The sequence below is a fragment of the Pelodiscus sinensis genome, chromosome 10 (assembly GCF_052426305.1).
Source record: "Pelodiscus sinensis isolate ZL-2025 chromosome 10, ASM5242630v1, whole genome shotgun sequence".
NCBI lineage: Eukaryota > Metazoa > Chordata > Testudines > Trionychidae > Pelodiscus > Pelodiscus sinensis.
In genome coordinates, this window is record NC_143061.1 from 37,230,597 (window position 1) to 37,245,736 (window position 15,140).

General features: G+C 45.5%; 1 protein-coding gene across 13 annotated transcripts in view; it reads right to left on the reverse strand.

Annotated features, from left to right (window-relative positions):
- The window catches only part of MFF (mitochondrial fission factor), a 48,812-nt gene that overhangs the window by 1,236 nt on the left and 32,436 nt on the right, over window positions 1-15,140 (reverse strand). For 9 of the 13 annotated variants that reach the window (XM_006119891.5, XM_014571937.4, XM_075937592.2 and 6 more), the window contains 2 exons: window positions 13,085-13,147; window positions 1,030-1,114 (listed from right to left, as the gene is read on the reverse strand). In XM_006119891.5, the coding sequence (XP_006119953.1) occupies window positions 1,030-1,114; window positions 13,085-13,147 (148 nt within the window). The remainder of the gene's footprint in view (window positions 1-1,029; window positions 1,115-13,084; window positions 13,148-15,140) is intronic. The other 4 variants (XM_014571939.4, XM_006119897.5, XM_075937594.2 and 1 more) reach the window with 1 other exon arrangement.

The window sequence follows — 15,140 nt, forward strand, 5'->3', positions numbered from 1 at the left end:
TCCTTCTGTTACACTGTGGATGTTAAATTTCGATTGATTAATCGAATAGTTGATGTATTTGATTAGTCGATAGAGCACTTTTTGCCTTTGAAGTGTAGCAACAGCCATAGGGCTGTTATACACTTCAAAGGAAAAAGCACTTCTGGGAGCATGGGGCAATGCCGCGGGGAGCCCAGGATCAGTGGGGAAGTCCCTAGCTGACTCAGGGCTCCACGCAGCATACAGCCTGAGGATACTCCAAGCGGGCTCTGGGCTGCACGTGGTGTTTCAAAGCGGCAGTACCGTGTGAAGCCTGGGGTCTGGCCCCAGGCTACATGCGGCACTGCCCCTTTCAAGCACCCTTCCTCCCACCCACCTTGCTGCCTCTTTTTGATAGACACAGCAAGGGTGGGGGGAGCGACTAGCTGTTCACATCCCTATGTTACACAGTTATGCTATATTTAACTCTTTTCTTCTTTCCTTGTCAATTAGTCATTTCTTCCAAGACCATAATACACCGTACTCGTTGCTCTTCTGAATCCCTTTGTATACTGAGATGCTCAGAACAACAGAATATTCTAGATACAGTGTGCCAGTAGGGATGTTAAATCATGTTTAACTGGTTAAATGTGGCTGGGTGGACTGCAAGTCAGCCCCTTTCCCTGTTGCCACTTCCAGTCCCTCCTTCCCCCACTGCTGCTCTGCCTCTCTCCCCCCCCCCCCCCTTGCATGTGAAGCTGCCAACTCCCAGCCTGCAAGCCCATGGGGACTGGGAGCTGGCAGGCCTCCCCCCACAAGCCCAGTGGACTGCAGGCAGAAACTGCTCCCAGGTAAAGGTTAACCATTACTCGCTAAGCATCACCCGTTAAGGGTGATGGTTACCCATTCACATCCCCATGCACCAATGAATGCAGAGATGACTAATTACCGTAGCTATGTCGTCTGCCTTTGCAGACTCAAAATTATAGTGCAATCACATATCTAATCTGATCTCCCAGTTTCAGCTTTCAATCTTTTTCTTCATCTTACTAGTGAGCATATTTTAAATACCTGTCTTCTTAAGGAAGCAGCATCCACAACTGACATGTCATCTGGAGCTCCTTCAAGCGTTGTGTCCATATTTGAAAGACCGTATCTATCAGGGAGGGGAAAAAGAAGTTTAGATGCTCTACATGTTGAGAGCAGAGTAATTGGTACAGTATTTGATTTTCTCTGTAACAAACAATTTTTTTAAAAAAAATAACCTCTTTCCCAACTTCAGAGCATGAGCCAACCCTCCCTTCTCAGTGGTTACACCTACCTATTGAACCTGCTCCTCTTTGAGATGTGCATTTGAATTTAGGTGTGTATGTGACCATGTGTAGTCAGAGACTTTTGCCTTAGTCCTTTGAGTGCCACGCTCATGCGGCGGTATATTGGGTGCTATCAACCCTTCATCGTCTTAGTTTCTTCTTGCTAGCAACTCCAGCATAGAGGCAGGAGGATGTGTAATAAAATGGATGAGCAATACATCTCAAAGAATAACAGTTACAAAAGGTAGGTTTTTCTTCTTTGAAAGAATGGAATTGACATGAGCAAGCAAAGCAGCTCAAGCAGTGTCCTCGGAGGCCATCTTGAAGTTCACAGCTTAGCTGCTTGCAATACTGCTCTACTGAAGACAACAGGCCTGCTCGGTAACCACATAATGGGATGTCAATGTATCACTAGGGGGTGCTCTACAGGTGTCTTGGATAGGCACCAAAGAGGCTTGAGCTCTGGTTGAGTGGGTGGTAACAATCCCTGGAGGTGGGCACCTTCACCCGGTCATAGCAGTACAGCATGCAGTACTGATCCAAGAAGAACAGCTGTGTAGATTTGTGAAATGGGCTTGGTCTGTTCAATGTAAAAGGTTAGAGCTATTCTGACATCTAGGGAATACAGCCAACATGCCTTCTCCAACTTAGGGGTTTTGGAATAAAAGATGGGCAGATAAATGTCCTGACTCATATGAAACTCTGATACCATCTCGGTCAGGAAAGCCAGCTGTGTATGAAGTTTGACTTTGTTCTTGTATAGACCGTAAAGGGCGGTTCCAAGGCAAACTCAGTAACCCTGCAGGTCGAAGTTATTGTAACCAAGAATGTGATTTTCCAAGAAAAGAGGAGGAGAGTACCGGGAGCCAGAAGCTCAAAGGGGGTTTGCACACAATGAACCAGGATAACATGAGCTGTAGGCCCCCATGGAGGGCCTGATGTGCAGGTGGGGGCACTTAAAGCTCTTGAGGAACCTGGCAGTCATGTCTTGGGTGCAAAACAATCTGCCTTGTAGTGGTAGATGGAAAGATGAAATAGCAGCCAGATGGACCTTAATGATGACAGAGATAGGTCTTGGAGATTGAAGTGCAGAAAATAGTCCAGGATTAAATGCAGTGAGGCCCAAACTATAACATACACTGCCTCCACTTGGTTGTGTAGGTCATTATAGTGGAGGGCTTTCTGCTGCCCAGCAAGATTTGCTGGATTCTAGCTGAGAACTCCTGCTCTCCCTCGCATTTAGCCATGTGGCAGCCAAGCAGTCAGGTTCAAAGCTGCCAAGTTTGGGTGCAGGAGAGTGCAGTGGTTTTGTGTCAGCAGATCTGGTTCAAGTGAGAGAGCCAAAATGAAGCAGCCACTAAGAGGTCTAGCAGTATGCCGAACCAGTGCTAGCATGGACAAGCTGGTGCTATGAGGCTCACTTTACCTTGTTCTGCTTGATATTCTTGAAGATTCTGGGGATCAACGGAAATGGGGGGAAGGTGTATATTAGAGCTTCCAACCATGGGAACATAAAAGCATCTGATCCTCTATCACAGTGTTTCTTAAACTGTGTTCCGCGGCACATGGCAGTTGGAGGTGTGCCGCGAGAACAAAATAATTCAAAATGGCCACCCTCAAAGGGGCAGGCGATTATTTTTTTTGCTCAATAACTTCCCCCAGTCACCCTGACCTTTCTATTTATTTAATTTATTTATTTTTTGCCCAATAAGAATCCTTGGTGTTCCTCAGAAAAAATATTGTTTGGTGTTCCTCAGTCTTAAAAAATTTAAGAAACATTGCTCTATCAGATCTTCAAAAGGAAGAGAAGACTTGGCATTTCTTGTTGTATCTGGACCAAACAGGTCTACCTTGGGAGTACCCCTCCTGCACAAGATGATGCTGACCATCTCTGGATGGAGAGAAAACTTGTGGTGAGATAAGAAGGTCTTGCTGAGGCAATTTATCAAAGTATTGCTAGTCTCAGAGATGGTGCTCACAGAAGTCCCATAGCCTGAGGGCTTCCTGGAAAAGGGCAGACAACCTGGCTCTGCCTTGCTGTTAATATAGAACATAACCATTATATTGTCCATCAGGATCTGGACAACTCTATTCTTTAAATGTAGTAGACAGATGTGGCAGGCCAAGCTGACCGTTCTGAGTTCCCAGACATTGATGTGCAGTGAACAACTGAGGCAGCACCAATGACATTTCATGATGAGATTACCTACGTAGGCTCCCATCTCAAGTCCAAAGCATCGGAGACCAGGCTCACTAACTCTGGGAGATGGGAGAAGGGACTCCCTTCAGCACCAACGTAGGGTTTTACCACCATGCTAATAAATGTGTTCTGGGACTTGGACTAGATGGTCTATGCTATGTCTGTTGAGTATGTAGTCTGATACCAGCCACATTTGCTGTGGCCTGAGGTGGACCCGTGCGGGCCAAACCACATATATACAGACTGTGGTGTGGCCCAACAGCTGCAGGCATATACGAATGGTGATGAAAGGGCAGGCCTATATATACACATTAAGATGGGGAATGGTCCAGAACCAGGCCTCAGGGAGAAAAACCCTGGCCTTGATAGAGTTGTGGATCTCTCCACTGAACTCTGTGTAGGGATGTAAAATCCCATTTAATATGTTAACTGGTTAAACAATATGTTTAACTGGCCTGCTGTGCACTGCAGGCAGGGGGCTGCTCTGACCAGGCTGGGCCTGCTGCACCATGCCATGAGAGGGATCCTCCAGCTCAGCTAGTCTGGAGCACCTCCCCTCCCCGCCCCACGGCACGGTGGGTCTGGATAAGCTGGAGTGGCGTTACATAGGATGCTCTGGTGAGGCTGGGTACCAGTTAAGCCAGTAAGCCAATGCTTATTGGGTAATGGTTAAACCTTTACATCCCTAACTCTGTGCTGCGCCGGGACTAAGATTGACTGTAGTCATTTATCAGTAGCCCCAAGTTGCGACAGATGGAGCAAGCCACGTTGAGATGACAACATACCTGATCCCAGGATTGGCCTTTTATTAGCCAGTCACTGAGATACAGGTAAATCTGCACACCACTGTGCATCAAGTAAATGCTCACTTTCACTATACACTTTGTATACACTCTTAGTGCTGATAAGAGGCCAAAGGGTAGTGCCGTGAATTGAAAATGGCAGTGGCCCAACAAAAACAAACTCCCTGTGCCCTGGGAAAATGGAAATATGCACCCTTTAAGTCGAGGGCAGAGTTCCAGTCTCCCAGTTACAGGGAGGGTATAATGGAGGCAAGGGAGACCATGTGGAATTCAACTTCCTCATGGCTTTGTTGAGGCAACTCTGGTTTGGAATGAGTCTGGGGCCTCCTTTGGCTTTCAAGGTTAGGAAATAATATAAATAGAATCCTCTCTCCTCTCAGGTCTATAAGGACTTTCTCAACTGCTCCCTGGAGCAGGAAGTTCTTGATTTCTTGCACTAATAGTTGCTCATGAAAAGGATCAGGGAAGATGGAGTGAGAGGAAGGGTCAGCCACAGATTCCAAGGTGTAGCCCAGAGAAACCATGTTGAGCACCCTACAGTCCAAGGTCAACTGCAAGAAGGCCAACCAGAAGGGGCATAAATGGTTGAGGAAAAAGCAGGGGGTTAGATCTTGGGCAGTGACTGAGGGACTGTCCTTGGGCATATCCTCAAAACACCCACTTCTGACTGCCCTGATTTCGAGTGGCCTGACTGGGCAGAGGAGCTGTTCCTTAACCCCCTTGCCTTTCTCCTTCCTTTTATGGGAGCTGGACCAGGGGACACCCCACAATCTTGACACAGTAGTCTGGTGTGGGGTGTGCAGGCAAAGACTGGAGGATGGTACGGAAGTCTAAGTCCATACAGCCATGTATTGGTCAGGTCTAAGAAGAGCCCTGTCCCTTCAAAAGGGAGATCCTGGAGGGTAGTCTGCATCTCCTGGGACAGCCCAGAGGATTGTAAGGAGCAGTACTTTATGACCACTACGAAGCAGCTACCTTAACTGCCAAATCCATACTGTCCCAGGCCTTCTGGAGGGTGCCTCTCACCACCACTTTGCCCTCATCCACTAAGGTGGCAAACTCTGGGGCTTGTTCCTGAGGAAGATCCCCGTTGAACTTGGTAATGGAGTCCTACAAGTTAAAGTCGTACCTACCGCTAAGGGCATGAAATATCATGACTGGGTCCCTTTCAGTTGCTTGCCAGTATTTTTTTTAATCCTGAACTCATTAACACCACTAACTCTAGCTCATATTTTCAATATTCAGTTTTCACACTGAAAAATACTTCTGGTTAGACATCTGAAATTGCAAGCTGGCTGTTGAATAAACGTTTCTGCCAAATAAGTCTATAATCTTTTGGCATCTTCATTTTTGGGGGTGTCACTGGCCTGTCGCTGTTTGTTGACAGCAGAAATTACTAGGATCCCTGAAGGAGGTATATGGGATATACACATATTCAGATCCCTTTGCCGGACATAATATTTCTTTTCCACTTTCTTGTAGGCAGGTGGAATGAAAGTGGGAATCTGCAACACCTTCTTGGCATTTTCAGGACCCCTGCTAGATGGGCAACATGACTCAAGGCAGTATGGAGGAGGGAAGTGATAGATCATCAGGACTTCTCTGATAGCTCTTCAGCCTCCATGTTAGCAGCCACCTTTTTCAGCAGTGCCTGGTGCCCCTTGAAATTATCAGGGAGGCTGCTCGCTTGAAGTGCTCACCACCTCCTTATCCAGAGACAATGGAAGATGACTGCACCACAGGGGAAGGGAAGGCTTCTTGGGAGTCAAGGCCTGTAGCACTTGTCTTACATTAGTCTTGGCACCATGCTTTGATGCTGGTACTGGCCGGGCCAAAGGCAATTTATCTGATGGAGCCAGGGAGGAACAGTGGGAGTACGGGACTGTCATGATGGATACACCCCATGGACTCGCATACTACCACTAGGCAGGCCACTACTCTTGCTGCCTGTGACAGGGCGCCTGCCCTGCACTGGCCCTTTAAGACCAGGACTCAGGCACTGAGCCAGGGATGGGAACAGAGAGCCCAGCTGAAGCTGTTAGGCTAGTGAGAGCCAAGCTGGCAGCTATACAAAGAAGGGGGGGGGGGAAGGAAGGCTTGGAGAGCCCAGCTGAAGCTGTTAGGCTAGTGAGAGCCCAGCTGACAACTATAAATAGAGAAGCTCAGTTTGCTTAAGGAGGGGAGCCAGTGGAGGGCTGGCTGTGGAGGAAGCAGGAGCTCCTAGGAGGGAGACAAGCTGGGTATAGCCAGCAAGGGCTGGGATAGGGCCAGCCAAGACTCCCCCGGGCTAGGGGCTGGAGACAAAACCCTAGTATGGGAGGCGGAGCATGAAGCTGCCTAGGTAAGCAGGGCAGTTGAGACAACCCGATGCCAATGATGAGCAACCCATACAGACTGTAACTTGCCCTGAGAGGGGCTAGATGAGAACAGTCGGGGCACTGGGGCACGGGGGGGGGGGCTTGCACCCTGACACTGCCATGCTGATGGACCCATGCCTGTCTTGCAGGCACTTGGTGATTCAGTTCTCCTAGGTCAGAGGCTGAACTCTCCCTCCACCTTAGACCACTGCTCTTCCAGCAACCAGGGTGGTGCCATAGATACCTGCGTCTGTCAACTAACCCTTAGAAACTGGTAAGGAAGGGATGAGGAACGGTGCCTGCCTGAAAAGTAGTACCAGAGTTGGAGTTTGGTGCTGTGACTGGAACGATGCTGCACAAAGGGGGATCGATGCAGGAAAGAATAGCTAGGTGATGGGTAACTGCATCACAGTGATATCTGATAGGAAGCTCTGCAGTACTGCTGGCACAAGGATCAGCATTGTGACTCAGGTGTTCTGTTCCTCCTAGGTGGTGACCTTGTCTTGTACCCAGAGTGCTGAGAGTGCTGAGGTCCTAGGCCACAGTGACAGGGATCAACACCAGTGGTCTGGGTCTAGGCATCTGGAAGTCCCATACCTGGTTTGCTCTTAGAGGTCGGCACCATAATCGGGTCTATCACCTGGCTTGGTGCCTGTGGTGCCAGCCTGCCTACTTGGTCCTTGTCCTTAGCCCCTAGGACTGCGATCCCCTGCTGCTTCCAGGAGTTGGAGTTGGATCCCTGGCAGGGCTAGTGGGTTCAACCACAGCGGTATCTCCAATGTGGCTCTGGGGCTGGTACGTGGCTCTGGGGCTGGTATGTGGCCTAACACAGGACCTTTACCCAAAGCCCCCTTGTCTGGTGGTGACAATAAGCCCTTGCACTTCAGCCACTTCTTGGGCACCAGTGAAGGGGACTGGTGCTGGGTGGATTCTAGTGCTGGTGGTACGCTACATGGCAATACCAAATTACTAGGTGTGCAGCTGAACCAGGAGAGCACAGCCTCCATGAAGAGGCCCACAAGCAGATACCTGCTCCTTTTGAGTTCGAAGGTGAAAGTTTTCAGATCCTGAACTTCACTTGTCTTTTCTGTGTGATTTTCCCAGACACTTCAACTATTTTGGAGGGGGCAGGTCACTAATGCACATAGTCTAGCTGCACGATGAACTTAGCTTAAAGGCTGGGGCATGCACCACTTCACAGCAAAGTTCCAGTCAGGACTCTAACTTCTAAACTATGTAACACTTAATGGTCAAACTACGTACCTATAGACTAAACACAAAGGAGACAGAACAATGGGCTGAAGGTGCTCTGACCAACCATCATGGGCAGTAAGAAGGAATTGAGAGTGTATAGGGTCAAGCAGCACCTGAGATATTAACATATGAGGGTGGCACTCCAAAGGGTGCTGCAGCAGACCCTATGGATACTGATAAAGCAAAAGTCTCTGACGACAATACACGTGGACATGCACATGCCTAGAATGGAATCAACACGAGCAAGCTCTTGAAGAAATATAGTTAAGATATTTAACAGATCTGACTGGGTGGTCAGATATTGAAATTCTACATGAAGACAACCAATAAAATACAATATTCAAACTAAATAATTATTTTTAACAAAAAAATTGAGAAAGTTTAGAAACTTTGCAAATAAAGAAAATCCACTAACCCTGAGGTCCTAATCCAACACAGAGAAGAGTTCAGAAATAAATCCTTTTTCTATCATTCTGAACTGGAAAAGAGGAGGATAACTAACCCTAGGGAAATAATCTCCCCAAACTGACACCTGTTGATATTCTTCGCTCTCAAGCAGACTAGAAAGCTAATGAATTCTGTACCATTGCCACTGAACTTCATAAATCAAGTCTTGCAAATTTGCATTAATCCCCTTTATATCTGTGGGTATCTGCTCTGTGGATGTGGCACATTTATACAGATGTAGATACCAATTTTGTATCCGCACAGGGCTCTATTAAACCATTAGCGTATAGGTACACTGCACACTTTAGAATACATATGCTACATGCCTTCTCTTCTCCTCAGCACATATATAAAGAACAGCATAGATAAGGCACTGCCTACACAAGTGAAGACTTGCATGAACACTGTGGGTGTGAACTTTATCAGTCTTTCAACATACGCAAGCAGTACCCTCCTCTTCTGCACTGCTATTTTTAGCATGATAGTGTTCCATTGCCTCTCCCATGACAGAGCCTTCTACTGATGCATGCAGCTACACATCAGAGTGTGAATGCAGTGTGTAGCAATACATATTCAACATGCTGCTGACAGAGGCATGACTGTAGACATACCCTTTAGAAAATAAGTTAGTTTTCAGGCTACTTCCTTCCCGGATAGTCTACCCAACATGGTGATTATTTGATGCTTTAAAAGGAGGACAAAAAAGGGCACTAATTTGACTCCAGAGTAGTTTAACTAAATAACCCTACATTAATCAAGAAGCATTTCTATCTAAATTAATCCTGATCTAAGCACATTAGAGGCCGGCACGGTGCTGACAATTCAAGAAACCAGATACCGTATTTTCCGGCGTATAGGGCGACTGGGCGTATAAGACGACCACCTATCTTTTTAATTAAAAGATAGGGTTTCATCTTATACCCCAGCGCCCCTCTGCCTCCTTTGCTCCCGGTGTCCCTGGTCTGCTGGAGATGGTCCCCAGCAGACCAGAGGCACCGGGAGCAAAGCCGCCAGGAGCGCCTGGGCTGCCCCCCTCCGCCGGAGCCCCTCCGCGGCTTTGAAAGCCTCGGGGGAAGCCGGCGGGGGGGGGGGGGCATCCCAGGATTCACTTATATAAACTGTAGGTTTTACTTGTGATAGTAGGTGATAAAAAAACCAGATGTAAGTGGGATTTTTTTAATTGACAGTGTTCCTTCAAATAAGGAGAGTTATTTTGCATTAACATTCTCATGGGCCACTTATACTGAAACAAGTTTCTGTAAAGTGCAATTAGCTCAATACCCAATGAATACTTTCTTTTAGTTACAAGTCAGTTACCTTGTGGTTTTTGTCAATGTTTTGGTGGTTTAAAAATAGATTTGAAGCTGATAACAATGAGAACACAGAGATACTGTGGCTCAAAGCTATCATCTGGAATATCAACTGATATGTGAAAAAAATAATTTCTGAAAGGCAAAGAACGGCAGTGAACTATGTTAAGGGATAATTTGATTAGGCAACCTCCTTTCAAAAGAGCCACTGTCATCCTCAGTCACTATAAAAACAAGCATGTTCTTACCTACAAGGATCATTCAAACAAGGGGACTTTTCAATCCATTTGTGGGTTACTGTTTATTATTAACTTCCCTTCAGTTTGGACTACATGAATATCAGAGAAGTGTTATGTTTTCAGGATCTCTTTACCACAGCGATCAGGTTGAAAATACAGCAGAGGAATGTTTAAATCTACATTTCAGTATATTGAAAGTCACTGTGAAGATATCCGCTTGTTTAGGTTTTTGTAAAACCTAGGAGATTTATCTGGAATTGCTTGGGTCCTTGCGGGCCTGGCGATGAGGGGTTCACTATGCAGGCTGCTTTGGGGAGAGAGGACTACCCCAGCCCTTTGTCAGCTTGGGGCCAGGTAACAAGCTCCTCTTTGTAGCCACTGCTGCACCAGTAGGCATAGCCAGGGAAGGGGTGCATGTCCTCTGGCTCGGGCAGGTCCAGGCTTATCTGCCCCATGGTTCCCCAGCCAGAGTGGGGAATGCAGTAAACTGTGCACTTTCCCCTCACACTCTGATGAAGACGAACAGCCAGCAATATCCTTGCAGGAATCTGGAGGTGTGAGTGAGCATCAGCCTACCACCCCGCCCTCTCTAAAGGGCACCTAGAGGGTGGTAGGCTCAGAGCTATGGCAGTCCTGGATAGGGAGAGCATGCCCCCAGTCAGCCTTTTTCACCTGGCTGGTGATTGTCTCTTTTCTGTTTGGTTTGAAGAGAAGTAATCCTATTCCAGAACATTTCATTTTCCTGGAACAACCAAACCCTTATCTTGCTTTAAGTTACAAGAAGAGGAAGCTGCATACTAAATAGGGTGGTCCTGGCTCTTACCATTTAGTAAGAATTCTTTCACAAACTCACTCTCAAATATATAGTAGATTTTTCTACGATCTAAGTTTTCTGCCAAATTTGAATTCAAGGATCCTTTCTCAGAGATAACTAATACCTATAGATGTACTGAGTACAATTTTGTTTTATCTTTATTGGGCAGACTTAATGAAGAAAAAAAAAAGAACTCTGCACAGCCCCCTAAACCAGAGTTTGGGGGACTGTCCTTGAGCTCTTCCGAAGAGATAATTTATAATGAATCATCACATTTTACCTAACTAGAGCCTGGAGAGAAAAAAAATACACATTCCCGATAGGTCTATCTGCCTTCCACTATTCTAGAATTTCAGGAAGTGACACTGGCTTGAATTCAAAGATAACAGCATTGCCATGTGGGGATTAATGCGGACTTATGCCACAGAGGTAGAAAGTTCTACCTGCACTGGAGCAAATTTATATATACAGAAACTTGAAATCATTCGCAGCCAGAAAAGACTTGATTCTGCAGCCAGGTGGTGGCAGCCTATATTAAATGGTTCCACATAGTATAATTTCCTAATGCTGTGGTGATGCAAAAGCCTTTTTCTGGCTTCCTGCATAGCTGTGACATAGCATTTTCATGTTATCAATCACTCAGACTTTCCACTACAATTGCTCCAGTTAACTTCCTTTGCTAAATTTGTCACAGGTCATTCATAAGCCCAGTGACCTGTGAGAGAGAAACTGGGGGACGGCAGAACTTTTAGGGGCTACTGTATCAATGAAGAAAAAAAAAGGAGCGTTGGTTCAATCCATCTCCTCAACTGGCATATTGTAAATAGGTCCATCACTCCAGTGAGATAGGGGTACTCCAAGCTCAAACTGCAGCACTTATGCTAAGTTTATTGCAAATATATCACTATGGCCTCACCAGCCCCTAATCCTCTTCCAAATACTAGACCCAGATTGTGACCATCTATATTAGCAGAGCCAGAAATGATTCATGATTATTATGAAAGTTATACATTCCTAAGACAACACAGAAGAATGATCTGTATGGATCTGGACTTGGAGATATGGGTTCTTTTTATATACCGGTTTTAAAAAAAAGTTGTTTTAAAGCTAATGTTTATTTAACAGAAAAAGGAGTTGCTACCTTAGTCAGTTTTTAAAAATCTTTATAACTTTACTATATTCAGGATATGTACTTTGGGGAGATGGCAGACATGGTAAAGAGCGGGAGGTGGAAGAAAGTGACATTTACATAATATGCAGAAAGAAAGCTTTATTTCTGAAACTTGGATGCTGGTCACCCATCAGAACATAAATCAGGTTTTTATTGACTTAGGGTATGTCTACACTACCAACCTAGTTCGAACTAGGGTGGTTAATGTAGGCAACCGAAGTTGCAAATGAAGCCCGGGATTTGAATTTCCCGGGCTTCATTTGCCTATTGCCAGGCACCACCATTTTTAAATGTCCGCTAGTTCGGACTCCGTGCCCGCGGCTACACGTGGCACGGACTAGGTAGTTCAGATTAGGCTTCCTATTCCGAACTACCGTTACTCCTCGTGGAACGAGGTATATCGGTAGTTCGGAATAGGAAGCCTAATCCGAACTACCTAGTCCATGCCACGTGTAGCCGCGGGCACGGAGTCCGAACTAGCGGACATTTAAAAATGGCAGCGCCCGGCAATATGCAAATGAAGCCCGGGAAATTCAAATCCCGGGCTTCATTTGCAACTTCGGTTGCCTACATTAACCACCCTAGTTCGAACTAGGGTGGTAGTGTAGACATACCCTCACAGTACAAAGGATGTGGGCAACCCCAAACAAAACAGTAAGAGGCACATAACTGAAAACTTCTATATTTTCCTGTTCAGACACACTTCAGATACTAGTTAGCTTCACACCAGCTTTTTACCTTCCTCAGAGAAAAGCAGAGGTCAGAGTCCTAATGAAAATACTATCACATGTTTCTATTATTAATTAAAAGCTTCAACTGATATATTGAAACTAACTTCTAAAGCTTACAACATTTTTATGGACCTGAACCTTAGTGAGAGCTTTGCTAGTGATTATGATGGGCATAGAGTCAGGCCCCATAGAACATCTCTCTATGCTAGTGTTAAAGCAGTCTGCAAAATCACTTGGAGAAACCTGTTAACTGGCCACGCCACTTTGTTTATTTACTGGCACCGCGGTCATGGAGCCCAAAAACAAACCAGCGTGGCCAGGTAATAGGTTTCTCAAAGTGGTTTTGCTCTGTGCAGAAAGGATGCTGATCAAGTGTTTTGGCATAAGTGGCCCTAAACTATTTTGGGATTCAGTAATCAAGAACAATTAAGCCATGGAGTTTTAAAGTCTAAGTTAGTTCACCTTGGCTAAAAAGAAATACATTTACCTGGTGTTGTCATGATGAGGATTAGAGGAAGTGGCAGCAGCTGACCCACCTCGTAACACAGGCCTACGGCAGGTTATTGTAGACAGAAGGCACAAGACAGAAGCAGGAAACATTGTAAACACAGAGAAGAGGTACAACAAAAGAAAATAAGGACAAGGAAATGTCAAAATATTTTCAATTATATTGTATGGTATTTCAATACAATATAATATCTAGTTAATAGTCTGTAAGCTGTATTTTCAAAATATCCCATATTACATTATTTTTATTTAATATAGCACTAACAATAAAAGTATGCAGCTATTGTAACAACCTAGTCATTCTTGATGGAATAGATTAATTTAGGGGAATATATGCTTTTGCAAAACAAGTCTATGAATAAGAGTTCTTGACACAGGCTTTTAAAATTCTAATAATGGGAAACAACCTTAGTTCCTCCTCTTTACCCATTCACTTACTATCTTTCTTACCTACCTATTTCTTTAGTTAACTCTTTCCTTTCTGTCCTCTTCAGCTCTATCTTAGCAGAAATTGAAAAGCCAATGCATCCCAGATTGCAACAATTGTGCCTAGTACTCTCATGGCTGCTCAAAAGACACAAAGGCCCTGATTTCCAGAACTGCTGAGCACCCACAATGCCTCATAACTTACCAGGAGTTGTGGACATTTGGCATCTCTCAAAATGAGGCTATAACTGTAATATCTATGATGTGTAATCACTTTTCTAAGGGCTTGGGATCTCTGTTTTTCACTCTTATCTCATTAGTGGCAACTGCAGACATCTGCATGACATGCTAGTCCCAATCATATACAAGGCTGTATAGCAGTGGTCTCCAACCTTTTTAAGCATGAGATCACTTCTTGAATTTAAGTGCAATCCAGGATCTACCTCAAACCCAAACACCCTTGCCCTGCCTCCTTCACACCCCTTCTCCCAGGCCTCACCCCTGCTCACTCCTTCCTCTCTCCCCCATCGTCGCTCACTTTTATCAGGCTGAGGGTAGAGTTTTGGGGTGCAGGAGGGATTCAGAACTGGGCCATGATTCAGAATACAGGCTCCAGCTGGGCACCACTTACCACAGGTGGCTTCCGGATGGTGATACAGGGGGCTAAGAGAGGCTCACCCCCTACCCTGGCCCTGCACCACTCCCAAAAGCAGCCAACAAATACTCTCCATCCTTACTCCCCTGTTTTGTAAAAATGAGGTACAGGATGGAGGGAGGGGCACCCTGACATCAGCACTCCCCTTCCTCTTCTTCCTGTGCTCTGCCCAGCAAGAAAGAGGCTCCCAGGGGTGAGAGGCACCTCCAAGGCTGAAGACAGGAGCAGCATGACAGTGCTGAGAGGGGCAGATGAAGTGGCGGCACTTAACAGCCTCCTGGCCAAACCTTTCAGGATCATCTGTCAAAGGTTCCTATATCTACCAATAGAGCCCAGTCTACTGGTTGGTGACCACTGCTGAATAGTAAGACTAAAGAATCTAGGTGCAATGACCTAAGCAGAAATGTGAGGACAAGAGGATACACGCAGCCCACAGATGTGGTGCTGAGAAGGCTGAGAAAATACTTTCTGAAGGAGTAGAAGTGAGCAGCAGTGTGCACAGATGATCACACAAAAACCTCACAATCAGTAGTTTTATTTCAAGATGAAGAAGATTGAGATGAACAAGCAGGATTATGCTGAAAACCTTGCACTGTGCTTATTTGCACTAGGCCTGGCTCTGATCAGTATCATCAGCAATAAACCCACCTCATTCAAAATTTAAAAAAAGTTTCTATAACGTATTCCAAATACTAGTCAGCAGAAAGTAAAATCAGCGCAGAAAATTATTTTACAAAAGAAACCAAAATGAACACAATAGGTAGCATTCTTCCCCAAAAGGAAGTCTATTGTACTTAACTATAATTTAAAGGTTCTAATATTTCTTCTTCAGAATACAGAATTTATTTAGTAAGTTTATAAAACCATAGGAACCGTCATTCCTCCTCAGACCAGTGTTCCATCTAGTGCAGTATCCTGTGCTGACAGAGGCCAGAACTAGATACTTCTGAAGAAA